General features: G+C 33.1%; 1 protein-coding gene across 2 annotated transcripts; it reads left to right on the plus strand.

Moving 5' to 3' along the window:
* Window positions 1-5,495: 5,495 nt before the first annotated feature.
* Window positions 5,496-14,806, plus strand: LOC113402188 (zinc finger protein 184-like). 2 transcript variants are annotated; one of them, XM_064217023.1, is made up of 13 exons: window positions 5,496-5,923; window positions 6,024-6,155; window positions 6,513-6,878; window positions 9,336-9,533; window positions 10,198-10,335; window positions 10,588-10,715; window positions 11,111-11,185; window positions 11,584-11,716; window positions 12,100-12,233; window positions 12,688-12,832; window positions 13,172-13,291; window positions 13,688-13,885; window positions 14,051-14,806. In XM_064217023.1, the coding sequence occupies exons 1-13, from the start codon at window positions 5,816-5,818 to the stop codon at window positions 14,237-14,239; spliced, it is 2,064 nt and encodes a 687-aa protein (XP_064073093.1). In that variant the 5' UTR covers window positions 5,496-5,815; the 3' UTR covers window positions 14,240-14,806. The 2 variants fall into 2 exon arrangements, with proteins under 2 accessions (XP_064073093.1, XP_064073094.1); XM_064217024.1 differs by having other exon boundaries at window positions 11,584-11,713; window positions 14,051-14,805.
* The last annotated feature ends 1,466 nt before the right edge of the window (window positions 14,807-16,272 follow it).

The raw sequence follows: 16,272 nt of genomic DNA on the forward strand, positions 1-16,272 counted from the left end.
TACTGTAGCTTTTGTATAATATAGTAAGAACATTATTTTTAACGTTACAGCATAGATGGATTTAATTTAAATTAGCAAATGACGTAATGCAGATATGAATGTTGTTTGTTTTGTGTTAATCTACATCCGCAACAGTAGGTAGGTTATAAGAAATTTAAATTTGAACTTTTCTCATACTTCTATCTCGACAAAAAGTTTGTTAAGTAAGACAAAATTGATCAATAAATCTTATTATTCATTAAAATATGTTTATTATTTTTTAGAAAAAAAAAACGCCTGGGTTTAAGCTCGAGTTCCTTCACAGGACTGAGTGATCACTAATTGTGAATAACAGCATTGTAAATCTGTTTATTTGAAAAGAACAACTATGCGAATTTCTTGCCGTTTCTTCTCGCTGGACGCTGCTTTCTTTTGGCGGTATTGTTTAAATATTGACGACTCAAAAACGCTTCATTGTGAAATTTACTTGAATAAAATATATTTGATATGATTTGATCTTAACGTTATATTTAATATTCTAATTTTAAATCTCTACTAATATTATAAAGTAGTTCTGTTTGTTGCTCTATCACGGCCTAGCCACTGAATCTAATTTGATGATATTTGGTATGAAGCATGCTTGAACCCCATGAAAGGATTTTATGACCACAACCCCTAAAAACGGAACAAAGCCACGGGAGAAAATTAGTACATAGTATAAGTATCTATATTATTAATAACGATATTTTCATCGTATAGGAAACATAAACTGTTACAAAGTAATTCATTGTAAGATTATTAAGAATTCTCATATTTACTGGAAAAAAATGGCAGAAAAGGGCGAATTATTCATGGAATTCCTGCATTGTTCTCATTTAATTAAGGAACGGTTGATATTTCTTACAGCGTTAATAGCGGTGTCCATTAACCTGTGCCCATTTTTCAGTCCGCCTACCATACTATAAAAAAAAAAAACAGTTCCAAAAATATAATCATTCAACGCATCGTTCCCCTGTAGCATGCCGAGGATCGACATTACTTTTTATTTGGCTAAGACTGAGTTAAACTAAGTTTTTGCGGATCTGCTGGTATACCAGCAACTTATAAGTTAGCTGTTGATGAAATAAAGTTCAAACTTTGTTTATAGATAAACTTCAGGTGTTAAAAGTTTGGTAGATTTTTGTCTTTGACTTTAACTGTTTCGAGTGCGCCAAAACATGTTATAAAAATTTATATTAAAATGATTTAAAAATTATATATACTATAAAATTACATAATTTTGCTTAAGGCTTAAGAGTTAAAGCTTTCTTACCAACTATGTTTCTACAGCGTCTATAATAAATCTCATTATAATAAGTTTACCAATTACAAATGATATAATTGGTACACACTGTGGAATGCAATAAGTCATTGAATATAGAATATATACTTTGTTATTGATAGGTTAAATACTGCAATCATTGCCTTGCAAATCCACTTCCTCCTTAGTATTATCCCACGATGTTGATTATGAGTGTAGGACTGACCTTCATCTGAAATATTTTTTAAAATTAACAAAGAAGGGCATTTATATTTAAAACTACAACAATTTCTCGTGGTCAATGCAATTCTTAAGTAAGTACCAGTGACCTTTTACCGTCGTTCAACCCAGTTTTAGACCCTGTCGACCTTTTTTTCGTCGCATTACTAAATGAATTCTTAAGATTTTATTCATAAGATATTTTAATTATAATCATTACCTGAGGTATAAAAGAGACTTTTAATCTTTTCTCACTTGACCCTTTTTCATAAGCTTATACAATATCAATAATTCTGCTATAGATGTTATGCACTACAGAGAATTATATTCAGATTTAGATCAGCTTAATACTATATGTAGTTTTTATTTATAATACAACACTATTTTACTTAACTTCTTATATCCACTTGATTTTTACTTCAAAATTCTGATAACAACTTCACCGTGAATCAAAACGTCATTTTTTCACAAATTTAAATTAAAGTTGCATTATATATATTTGAGGTCTTGACCTGAATGATAGCATGCATTGGCATGAATGATTGGCATGAATTATAACATGCCAATTCAATCTCAAAGTTGTTTAACTGTTGTTACTCGTCCTGCCTTTGGGGTTGGCAACATTATGTATACGATAATTCGTACATTGGTCATAATAATGTATATTTTGTTTCTGTCGTTTGAGTTTCTAAACCATTTCTCAAATTGAGTTGTTAGTTTGTATAGTTTAGACTGAACTTCTAAAGTTAGTATACTTTGACTTAGTTTAGTATACATTGGCGAAGCAAAACTTTACTACCGAGAGCGGCTACTAAAATTAACTAATTGTGTCTTCTTTTAAAATGTCATAAATAGAATTTTTCAGATCTGCTAACTGTGCACTTCATATATATAAAATATTTTTTATGACTTTATTATGTATATATATTACATGAGCTGAAGAGTCCCGGGCCTAACACATATATAGCGCTAGTTTTATTTCATCCACCCCTTTTGCAGTTAGTACTAATCTTATAAAGACAACTGTTAAAATTTCATGATATTCTATTCATTAGTTTGTGAGTTATTGTACTAAAGGTGACGCTACTTCTGCTATTTTCAAAACAATGGATCAAAAACTGCTTTAATTTTACACTGCTTCTTGATAAGAAAAAATAACTTTCAGGCGAAGCAATGGCTTGAAAAGTTTTAAGACAATAAACCGTTGGTATGCTGACTTCAAACGTGGTCGTAGAGACACCGATGACGCAGAACGTACTGGACGTCCAAATGAGGCGGTAACAACAGAAAACATAAAAAAATACACAAAATCGTTTTGAATGATCGAAAAGTGAAGTTGAGTGAGTTAGCTGACATCGTAAAGATATCAAAAGAACGTGTTAGCTTTATATTGCATGAGCATTTGACTATGAGAAAGCTCAGCTCAAAATGATTGCCGCGTTTGCTCACTGTTGACCAAAAACAAGAACATGTTGATGTTTTTGAGCAGTGTTTGGCCATGTTTAAACGTAACAAACCGGAATTTTTGCGTCGATATGAGACAATGCATGATACATGGATCTACTTCACGCCGGAATCAAAATGATCATCATCTGAGTGGACAGCAACTGGTGAACCTCATCCAACATGCCCGAAAGCACAACAATCGGCTGGAAAGGTTATGGCCTCGATATTTTGGGATGTGCATGGTGTAAATATTAATCGACTATCTTGAGAAGGGAAATAACATCAAAAGTGAATATTATATAGCGTTACTGGAGCGTCTGAAGGCTGAAATTGCAAAGAAACGCCCGCATATGGCAAAGAAAAACATTTTGTTTCATCAATACACCGCACCGTGTTACAAATCAATCAAAACAATGGTAAAACTACATGAATTGAACCTCTAATTACTCCCATATCCACCTTATTCTGTCCGGAGACCTAAAAAAAATGCTCGCTGGTAAGAAATTTCGCTCGAATGAAGAGGTTATCGCTAAAACTAAGGCCTATTTTGAGGCAAATATAAATCGATTTACAAAGGTGGTATCAACTGTTGGATTGATAAATGTTGCAGTCGATAAATCAGTATTATGCTACTGCATTGGTCCATAATACTGATTTATATTTTTTTGATTTGATTTGATATCAATCCGCAACAAATATTTGATAGCAACAGTTGCTATACTCTAACCGTAATAGCTCCACTGTTTAAGCACCACCACTGATATATTATATATGATATATCAGTGGTGGTCATATATATTGCACAGTAAAAAAAGCACGGGCAACTGTGAGCCCGTGGAATTTGTAAACAAAATGAAAAAAGCCCTAATCCCCAAGTATGTGCGCAAACACAGATGCACTTTCTACTAAAGCATAATATACCTATAACATAAACTAATCAAAGAAAATGAGATTTAGACATTGACAATTTTACTACTTTTTAATAATTGATATATTCCTAATATACTGTCCGACCAAACAGCAATACTGATTATTATTGTGACACCGTTTGAAAGGGTCCCGTTTTAAGTTTTAAACGGGATCCTGTTTTATTATATTACACACAAAGAACGGATGGGAAACGGAAAAGTTGAAGCGAGCCGAATGCATCGAAATTCTAGCTTGCACTGAACTTCTCTAGCTCTGGCGTAAGTAAATAATACTCTGCATTGTAAGGTTATTATAATTCTCCATTGTTACAGCTATATATTAAAGTAAAAGCACTATTATTATTTATTTGTTTTTACTATAGACAATATAGATCAATATTTATTTTGTAGATACTATGTATGCATGTATATATAATCTGGTCATATCTGGACATCTTTTCATGGTTTTCTGTTTGACCTAAAGGTTGACTGACAGAGAATGCCTTCAGGCATTAAGTCCGCCTTTTGTCCCATTTACTTAGTGGTGGTCAATAAAGTATTTAAACAAAAAAATAAAAACTTTATTTTTTTCAGCTACTTTGCAATTTATTTTATGTTTGGAGAATGAGGTGGTTAAGAGGATCTCAATTACCTCATTTTATAAAGATATCCCAACCCCTGCTCTTTTCAAATAAAGTAACAAATGAAATCATAAAAAATAAAATTTTGACTGAACAATGAAGATCAGATAACGAACAATTGAAATCAACAAACAATTTCATATTAAATCAAAGTCACAATGAAAAACAAATCAGAAAGTATAGTAAGGTAAATTATTTTTAATTTTTCTAAAAATTCTAAACACGAACATTTTTTATCGAACATATATCAGATACATATCAAACAGTTGAAATACCAAATTGTAAAAGAAAGTTATTTGTTAATTAACTGCTGCTAGTTATTTGTACGGTGTATTTATATAAGTTGTATGTATCACTCTCGAAATTAATTAATAACGTTTATCTTTATTGGTTAAGTTAAGCAATTAAAGTAAAACAATACAGTAATGTAAGATAATGTTATAACAATGTTCCCGGTTCCATTCCAGCGTATCCAGAAGAGACTTAAATTTCCCGCCAATGTTTTCTGTTTTTTTTTAATGTTGTCGCTTCAAAAATCGTAGCGACAACTAAATAAAACATAAAAATTTTGATCTTCCCCGCCAATTTAGAAACACTCCATAGTTTTTAGATTTAATCAATAACCACGGGGCGCACGGGACTGTGTTTGACTACGACCCACAGAGTATGTAACTGCTACGACCTACGATCAACTTTTATTTGACATTTACGATAATGTAAAAAAAACATATTTTGTTAACACGCTTTTTTTTTATTTAATATAATGTATTCGTAGCTTAACTTAGCTACAATAACTTTTACCTTCCCACGTCCTCCCAATATAAACTTAACTCTATCAAATCTCAGACTCTTCCGTACGCATAGAATGTTTATATAAAAGTCATTTTATCTTCATATACTTATATAAAGACGAATAATTAGAATTTTTATATAAGCGAAACCTTATATTGTTTAATCGAAAGAAATGTTGCTATCGCTATTTACTAATGTCATTAGTTGTCAACAGTAAAATGGCAGCTTGATGGCGTCTTGTGTAGAACTAGACATTCTTGTTGCATTTATTACTAAAATAAAAATGAAAGATAGTTAATCTTAAGTTTTGGACATTCAATGTACATTTAATTATTTACATTATCGTTTTAAATTCATAAAATACCTAACGATGTGTGATATATATGTAATGTTTTAAAGAATGATATTACCGTAGAAGTTCTAATGTTTTCTAACTCTATCAACCAGTGTTCGTGTTTGATACCGCGAATTTGTAACTTATTTGAATTTAATTTATAAGTAATTACATAATTTATAATCAAAAAGTAATTATGAAGGATATAAAAGTGTGCAGAATATGCCTTATAATGGATGTGAAAATGTATAATTTACATTCGTACTCACTGGAAACTTATTACGAAGTTTTAGTAGGAAATCATGTAAGTATTTAATTCAGATTTTAATGTAAAAAAAATAATAACATTATATTTAAGTATTATTATTTATGATTATGATATTTTATCGTAAGTTTAATTTCAGACTGAAGTGGAAAACCTGCCAAAATATATTTGCTATGAATGTACTGCCCACTTACAAAAGTTTTATATCTTTAGGGAGAGATGTTTGCGAGGGCAAGCGACATTAATAGGCTTATTGCACTCATGTAAAAAGGTAATTATTAAGTTCTTCAAGTATTATCGGTGGCAGTAATTGTATGTTTACTTTGTACTGTTCCCATTTATAAGATGAATCAGTATATGCACAATACGTTGTGCATTGTGAATGTATGAAGTTATTTATACTTTTCATATTGTTAGTGTCTACTGGCCAAGAAGGTAATTACCATTTGGTGACCAACATACTTTTTAAAATTGATTATTGTATCACAACAGACATTGTTCTAGCCATTGTTGTATTTTCTCTATAACTAGATTTAAATTATTTAACTATTTAGTATCAAAATCGAAACTTTGATTTAGTCCCTAGTCTGTGCTAATGTATTAATCAGAATCTTCTCCTTAATTACAGATTACTAGTGATGTTATAAAGAAAATAGATAGAGATGTTTTCCGTTTGTCTTCCAATATAGCACTTAGCCAAGTAAAGTGCATGAATGTAACAGCTGATGTAGATTTAGACATTAATAATGACATTAAAACGGAACCATTTGAAGTTATCGATGATAGAGAATATTTTGATGATAAAGATAACATCAAAAGGGAAAACAGTTGTGATGATCTATCTTTACTCTCAAGTGTTGATAAAATATTATCAAGTGATGATGATGAACCACTGTCTTTACATAAAGAGAAGAAAAAAGAAATGAAAATGAAGAGAAGAAAAAAAATCAGCATTGATAAAGCAGTTAAAATTGATAGGGAAGATGATTTAGAAGTAAGTGGTGCTCCTGATAATCAGTGAAGAGTCCTTCTTGTTCACTTTTGCTTGTGATAAAAGAGTAGTTGAATTCAGTCACACATTAAGGCATCCCTATGATGTTATTCCATATGTCCATTAGGACATCATTGAGTTGCCTTAGTTAGAGACGACTTAAAAAGTCATCATTGATTGTCTCGATACTAATCATAGTGTTACAATTTTTTATACAATATAATTTAAATATATATTTTATTATTAGATATAAGCACATTCATATCATTTTACAAGACATTTGCAATACTGTGACTGTTTATCAGTACATAGTATATCTGAGAAGAAACATATTAAAATCAAGAGGTACTTTATTTAAGTAGGCTTTTACAAACACATTTGAATAGTCATATGACAAAACAATATTAAGTGAAGCTACCACCGGTACGAAACTCGGTAGTTACTGTTTTCCAACATTTTAAATACAAACTTATGCTAGTTTCCATCCATTTAATATTATTTAGTAGAGGTTAAGGAACCCAGTAAAAGCTGTGTTTTTAATTCTAGTACATATTTGCTGAAACATATCAAATTCAATATTCAAATAGCGCGCGAAAACGCTACTTTGACAATATGGCGCTGCAATGGGGTCGGTGACGTCACTTGCCTGTATTGTAATCTGTGGCACATATAATCAACATACAGTAGGCAAACGAGGTTAACAAGCATCATAAACCCGACCAATCAGGAGTGTTTATTGTCATGTGAGAAACATTTAAAAAAATGCATTTTTATTTATGGATTTTTGAATAAATTAATTATTACTTTCAACTCTCGTTAATAAATAACCATTTTTAAACTCATATACTGATTACAATAATTGACACTTTATTTTTCGCATTGTCAAATAGCCTATTGTATTTGTATGTAGTATAGCCTGCCTAAATGTCAACAAGTATAAGCTCCACCCTTTTTTAACATCTATATAATCTTGTGTTGAATACATATACATGCTTTTATTATTAAATTATTTTTAAGAAATGATTTGAATTAATGAATTGGCAAAGTTCAAATAATTTCTGCGGAATTTTATTATAGAAACTGATACTTTGCCCCGAGAAAGATTTATTGACTTTGCGGAGTAGGAAACTTAGCGTTATAAGCTTATTATAACCTTACACACAGGTATTGTTGTAAATATATTATGTCGAAACAGTGTGTATTTTTTCTTTGTTAAAGCATCTCGAACGAAGTCTTGAGCTCCAGGATTATAAATAGACCAGACTGCTCTCTTTTTAAAATAAAAACAGATTCAATATCTAGCGTTACCGCAAATTAATGTCATATGACATAATACTATGAAAATAACTAAAATATACTAGACGAGAGGTATCAATATCCATTATCTTTTCTAACCGCGTATGTTGCGGAGCTGCGTCTTTCTGTTAGGGACGATAAATGAGGACTCTACTGAAGTTTATAGTCCAATTCTATTACTATAAACACCGTAGCATCGGCTAAATCAAGACGCCACCATTTCATGATACATTATAATTTTACTTTCTAACATTTGGTAGGGTCATGGTTAGGCTTTCTAACATTATTTATTTTGAACCAATCGTATCTGTGAAAATGCACTGTTTACATCGCCATAGTTACTTTCTTTCCTGACAACCTTAAAAATCTGTAAAGTATCGTCAGCAAACAACAACACAATATCACAAATATTTTTAATATAGAAAGGAAGATCATTTATATATATGTACTAGAAATAGAACCTAAAGTTGATCCCTGTGGAACACCCATTTTTAGCAATAGATCCAGAAGACTATTTCATTAATGAAAAGTAGTTGGACTCTTTGACTTAAGTATGAAGCAATGAGATCATGGCCTTTACCAATAATACCATAGTATTTGAGCTAACATGCAAGTGTTTCTTGTTCTACATAATCAAATGCTTTATATAAATCACAGAATACTTCAATAGAATTCTGCATTTTTTTTTGTAACGAAATGGACGAGATTTTGATTTAAATTATTTTTTTCAAATATTTTACTTACAGAAATGACAATAAATAATAAATAATTAAATATTTGACATCACATACATTATTCTGATCCCAATGTAAGTAGCTAAAGCACTTGTGTTATGGCAAAACAGAAGTAACGACGGTACCACATACACGCAGAACCAAGACAACATAGAAAATTAATGGACTTTTTCTACATCGACTCGGCCGGGAATCGAATCCGGGACCTCGGAGTGGCGTACCCGTGAAAACCGGTGTACACACTACTCGACCACGGAGGTCAATAATAAGGATACATCATACTAACACGATGATAATATTGTATTTCTTTTTATCGGTGATCACAACATCAAATATTACGCAATTATAGTTATACTATATAAAAAAATATTTTTGTAGCCTTAATCACATAATATATCATAATAAATATACAAAAAATAACTAATTACAGGGAACAGACGACACAAATAGAGTTCCCCGCGAAAGCATAATGATAGAGGTCAAACCAAAGCGTGGAAGGCCCAGGAAGAATGAACAAAAATCTAAAAAACCGACAGCTGTCCCCAAACAACGTCGCACCAACAACACTGGAGGTGTTATTGAAGAGGACTTTGATCTGGAGAACTATTGTGACATTATTACATTAACGGTAACCATTTCGATTAACTAATTCGTTAGCATTTTATAATATTAACGTGCCGACACGAAGGCTGGTCATCTATATGTTAAGTGATTACCCCCATTCAAACACTTGCAAATAGTTTGCAGGCGATAACGAATCACGAAGATTGGGCTAATAAAGATTATTAGGTTTTTCTTCGAAGTAAGTCTCAATGACAGTCTGAAATGCAATTGTCAGCGTCACATTCTTGTCTCTTGTGACGAACAAAGTCGATCCTATAATTATTCCATAAGAACAAACTTAAAATGCACTGCATCTCTTTTAAGAATTGTCAGTTTTTTATGGTATTGTTTGGTGGACGAGCATATGGGCCACCTGATGGTATATGGTCACCACCGCCCATAGACAATGGCGCTGCAAGAAACATTAACCATTCCTTACATCGCCAATGTACCACCAGTCCACCACCCTTGGGAACTAAGATGTTATGTCTCTTGTTCCTGTAGTTACACTGGCTCACCCTTTAAACCGGAACACAACAATACTGAGTACTGTTATTTGGCGGTAGAATATCTGATGAGTGGGTGGTACCTACCCAGAAGGGCTTGCACAAAGCCCTACCACCAAGTAAAGTTGCCAGCATAGTTAAGATCGGTTAAATGGACCTCACAGTACTCCCTTTAATCTTCAGGAAGAACAACAAAAGGCGGAGATCTTACAACGGCAGAGTTCTTCGAACTATGTCAACGCAATATTCCAGTGCAAGTTGTGTTTCAAAGGGTTCATCGACGCGCAGGCGTGGAAGCATCACGTCAGCAAACACGAACCGGTAACTAGCCAACGTTATTTATCAGACTAGAATCAGGTTTATACCTGAGTGTTTGTTCGTCTACTACCGGTTGTACAAAAATTTGCCATATGTCCATAACTAGATTCCACATATTATTTTAAACTATAAAAATAATATTATATTAAACTCTACTTCTATTCATTATGCTAAATATTTATTGTAGGTTTTCTTTTGTTATTATTTTTTCATTTCCATTTTTTTTTTTTATTAAATTTATGAGGCTGTTTCCAGAGTGCAGGGGACTTGGAGTGCCAAATCTGTAAGTTCAGATTCAAAACGAAGCGAATACTGCAGAAACACAGTTCAAACCACGAGAAGAAATATGCGTGCAAGTCTTGTCCGTATGTCTCTAAATCTGGGTGGGTATTTTTTTTTATTATCTACATATGGTTAGTAATATGTTAAATGATTGATATAGTGATTGTCTATGGGATTATCTTAGTATTTATGGTAAGACAGTATTTACCATGTACCACCATATATAGTGCCCATAAAAATGAATAATAATATTTCCTTCGATAGATTACACAATATCCCATTAAAAAAACCCATATTTATACAGTAGAACCTCGGTTAGTCGAATTTTTTACCTCTAAACCACAGACACAAAATTAGGTAGGATAGACTCAAAATTAGGTAGATGAAACTTTGAAAGTCGGACCTTTGCCTACAAAAAACTTCAAACAAAGCAATGGTGGACATTGCTTTGTTTTGTTTGAATTAACGTGAGTGAGATTTTTATTGTTATTTGCAGGACTCAAGCAAGACAACATCAGATGTGGCATAAAGGTGTGACGTACAAATGCCAATACTGCGACGATGTATTGACGTAAGTATCCGATTTATCTTTGAAACGAAGTTCTTTAACGCGGCTTACAGTAGAGTGAACTGCTGGAAGTCGTCACGTAAGGAAAAAACACTGTGTCATCCTCAGGTGACCTATCCCTCTTTCTCTTTGTCTCTTTCCATTATTTAATATAAAAAAAAATTTGTTTGATATATATACATATATATACAGCGTAAATAATTTCTCGATTTTTTTTATTATATATAATATCCATGTAACGAGTAATGAGTAGCTAATTGGGAATCGAAATACTTTGCAGATTAAATTATAATAGAACGTGTACTATGTTAAGCCTAACTTCTTAATTTTTTAAACTCAAATTATCTAAATACCAAGTTCGAAATTTAAAGATTTTTTGTTTGATTGATCGTTGCCTGCAGGAAATGGACGTCCTACTTGTCGCACGTACGCATGAAGCATCCGTCGGAGTTCATCTGCGGGGTGTGCGGGTACTCCTTCGTCAGCAAGCTGGGCCTCGCTATGCACAAGACCATGATGCACAAAACCTCTGTCGTAAGTGTACACTCTGAGATGCTCCTGACAATTTTTATTTAAAAAATATATACAATGTGGCTGTGACGTTAAATGATACCCCTAATAATATATGGCGTTCTATGACCAAACTCCAAAAACAATCAAACACTTTAATTGTCTTAGACAAAGACAAGCCAAGCACAAAATGATTAACCTGAGTAATGAAGTCAAAGGGGGCTGCGGGGAGCGGGTGAGCGGGGAGGACAGCGCTCGCTTGCACTTTTTTTATTTTGATAAATTTATCAGCCTTATATAAACAAATATTATAATTTAATGGGGTACTGTCCTCGCTGCTCTGTATACATTAAGATTATTAATCATTAAAAAAAATCTCAGTGTTGAAGTAATAAAAAAATTAACAGGATAAAGAAAAAACAAAGACAGAAAAGGACGACATGCCGTATTGCCCGCAGTGCGACGTGAAGTTCGTATCGATGGAGGCGTACAAGCGACACATGGTGACGTCGGTCAAGCACACACAGAGCACTGACTTCAGGTAATATAGTAAAAAGCGATTACATCGTTCAAAATCGGAAGTAAATCTACTAAAGATTCCTATGTTTTGGAGAGGTATAATCTGTGGAATCCACACCGAGTACCTATTAGAAAGAAACGCGTTGAAGTTTCATAGTCGTTATATATTCGGAGCGCTAAAGATATGGGAATAGTGTAGTGAGCCCGTAAATGTTCCGTCGTCCTCCTTCTCTCGAGGACACGATTTGAAGCTTATTTCAACGGGTTGCTTCAAAGCAAATCGGGAGATTTCCGTCTTGTACAATTTCATCCGGCACAAGCCCCGAGATGCTTCGTTTCATCATTACAGTAAACTAGACATATTATTTCATAAAAAGAGAACGACACGATACAAAGGCCTGGAATTAGTGGGCGTGGATTTTGTTGTGGAAAGATTACATAATCATGTAAATGTAACCGAGTAAATGTAACCGCAGCACGGGCTGCCGCGTGTGCGGCGACTCGTTCCCCGACGCGGAGGCGCTGCGCGTGCACCACCGCCGGCTGCACGCGCGCGCGCGCCCGCGCAACTACGGGAAGGCCAAGCCCGCGCACGCGCACTGGCCCGCGCGCTGCGACCACGTGCGTACCCACTACTCAGTCCCGTGTGTCACTATAGGAACGTGTAGACGAGGTCCTATTTGCAATGATTCCGTTTTAAAAACTTAATGCAATGTCGTGCACCACGACACACCAATGTCGTGTATATATTTTAAGAAAAGTAATAATAGTACGCTCTCCGTCCTGGAGGTGTATCTTCGGTAGGATATAAAATCTCGTCCATCGCACTGACCTCCTAAAAAATCGTCAGTATGGAAAATGATCCCGCATGGAAAGGGTTAAAATAGACACGTTTACCAAAGTCGGTCAGGGGTACATCACTTGTTTCTAGTTTGATAGTTGAACTATTTATTTTCCCAGTGCTCGGAGGAGATCCCGAATGCGCGCGAGTACTGGAACCACTTCCGACGCGTCCATCCCGACAAGAACTATCCCGTTCAAAAGGATTACATTTGTGACATCTGCGGAAAAGGCTTTCGGGTATTTTTTAAATATTTTATACGAAAGCTCTGATTCTCACACACACAAAAACAGATCCAAGTCATTATATTTTATAGAAAAAAAATATTCCAATATTGAAATGGTCACAAAATATATTGGTTACTAATTAGGAAATAATTTATGATAAAGTTGTTGAAAAACTTTTTCCCGCGAAAGAACTTTGCTATTTCATATTATTATAAATATTTTGAATTGGATACAAATATTAAATACTTAATAATTTTCAGAATAGCAAAGGGGTACCGCATAGGAATCTATATAATAGAAATCTAAGCCCCTCTTTACTACAGAGCTTGTTGTTATATTTATTTTTTGAGTTATATCAGAGTAAGTACAATGTTATTGTTAAAACTTATTTTTGGTTTTTCGGTACAGGGTAATGCATTCCTTGTCTACCACAAGAGAACCCACTTCGAGGAGAGAGCGTTTAAGTGCCCCCAGTGCCCAAAGGCATTCTTTAACCGGACAAACTTACAAATGCATGAAAAGACGCATTCGGAACATCGTCCGCACCCGTGCTCCATGTGTTCCAAGGCTTTCAAGATGAAAGGTGCATTAGACAGGCATTTCAGGGTAAGTCATAACATCCGACCAAGTACCAAACGAACTTATTTTTAATTGAATAGGAGGACTGACACTAGACTAGTGAAACTTCTGGACTACTATGATGTATACAATGGTGTCTGAAGTAAAATGAAGAGCCAATAATATATTTTTAATATGGCAACTCTATTACAGAGCCACACGGGGGTGAAGCCTTACGCGTGCGAAGTGTGCGGGAAAGCTTTCGCGCAGTCCAACAGCCGCAAGCTGCATGTGCGCACCGTGCACCTCAAGCAGCCGTCGCCCTACGTCAGCCGCTCGCGCCTCGAGCGCCGCAACAAGGCGCCCCGCAACCAGCCGCCCGCCGCGCAGTTCCTCTACTAGAGCACACTCCACATGACATAGACTACTTGAAGAAAACTTTTTGAAGTTTTGCGAACTGGACGAATTTGAGTGAACAAAAACGAGTGAATAGAACAATAAATACTAAATTTAAAATAAGCAATCCAAGCAGTGTATGTGACAAAGTATTTCATAGATCAAAATATTAGTCTTTAAGAAAAAAAGACTAATACGAGTACATTTCAAAATACCTTCCAAAACCTACAGTTAACGGGTTTGTTATAGATCACTAGTGTCAGTGTTTAAGATCACCATTAAATTCCAGATAATATAAATTAGAGAACATTTAAATTTACATTATGTTACACTAGTCAATATGTTATGTTCAAATTGTAATGAATTGTTACAAATCACAAACTATTTTATGAAAAATATTAAAGAATCATGCACAAAGTTGAAATAAATTAACAAATTATACATCATGATTTTATATATCGAATGACATTTTAATTAAAATCATTCGTTTAATGTTTTTTTATTTAAGTAATACTTTGTGATTGTATTCTTTTGCCTTTAAAATCAGTATTATATTTTAAGTCCATTTATATAAACTCACAACATTATAAGGTATAATAACTAGTTGAATATTTAAATGTATTCGTGTGCATATGTAAGTTATAAATAAATTATTTCATATCTTTTTGACTTGTTGCTTTTTATTTTCAATTTTCTAATCGGTGCTTCCTAAATTTCTAGGGATACCCTAACCACTATTTCGTAGTCCTCCAAAACTAATCTAGACTTATATATTATACTCTATTCCAACCATAACAGGAAAAAATCCAAATAAACAACATTTGACAGCAAATTGACGCGATATGATTGGTCGCTCCATTTATCTATGTTATTCACTATATATATGCAAAAAAATGGCGTTTTTTAAAGTCGAAGAAACTGTTATCGGAATTTTGGAAGTAAAATTTAAAGTGGAAATAAGTAGTTAAGTGCACTAGTGTTGTATTAGAAATAAAGATCAAAACTTATCAACACTTAGTAGTGTACAATATCGCTGTGTTATTAGCAAAACACATGAAATAAATGTAAGGTTTGTTTATCTTTTTTCTCACTTCCATTGGAAAACCTGAAATAATACCTGAAACGCATTTTTATTTAATTATATTCGCTTCAAATATTTTTAGACATATTACATTAGCAGAAGTATTAAGACGTTTAAGAACATTAATATTGAAAATATTATTTTGTAATATATTGTAATTATTACAATGTATTAACTCTAATTGAAATTCATTAAATCAACTTATAAATTGAATCACAAAAATAATAATTATTTTTATGTACTCATTGTGTAAATTTGTTATTAATTTTTAATATAAATTATTGTAATAATATATTTTATACGTATAATAATAATATGATAGATGTTGATCGTAAAATATTTTATCTTTGATGTTAACGTAATCTACCCATTTCTAGAGCAAGCCATAATTCGCTGTAATTGAAAGTATGATTAGAATATAAGTAAGTGCAAAGAATTTTAATTGATCATGTGTTATTTTTGTGGCAATTCCTATATTAATATATAAATAAATAGTAGCACTTTAGATCGTGGTCAACTACCAAAGTTAAACATAATGTTCGTTTATAAATTGTATGTCTTATAAAATAGCACGATTGTATTGACGAAACAATACTCTTAAGATGGTAGTATTTTTATTTTGGAAGTACGATTGTGCTTTTATTGTATATATGTATGACGTATGTATCTATGTTTATACAGTAATTCTTTCCAATTCTAGTATTTTCCAGTTCTCGCCCGACTAATAACTTCTGTCATACGTACGATCCCCGCAATTAACGAGGCGTTGCCGCCTTGTACTTAGATGCGAAACCGTGGTACATATATGTGCATCTCATCCCTATAAACTACTTAATATGTTATTTAATAGCATAGAGATTAGAGGCAGAGCTAGCTGTAACGTATATCGGTGAAGGGTTTTCAAATAATATTTTATCATAAGTAAATTGTCATTCAAGTATTTTATCATTTATTTTCT

This window comes from Vanessa tameamea, chromosome 14 (genome assembly GCF_037043105.1).
Source record: "Vanessa tameamea isolate UH-Manoa-2023 chromosome 14, ilVanTame1 primary haplotype, whole genome shotgun sequence".
Taxonomy (NCBI): domain Eukaryota; kingdom Metazoa; phylum Arthropoda; class Insecta; order Lepidoptera; family Nymphalidae; genus Vanessa; species Vanessa tameamea.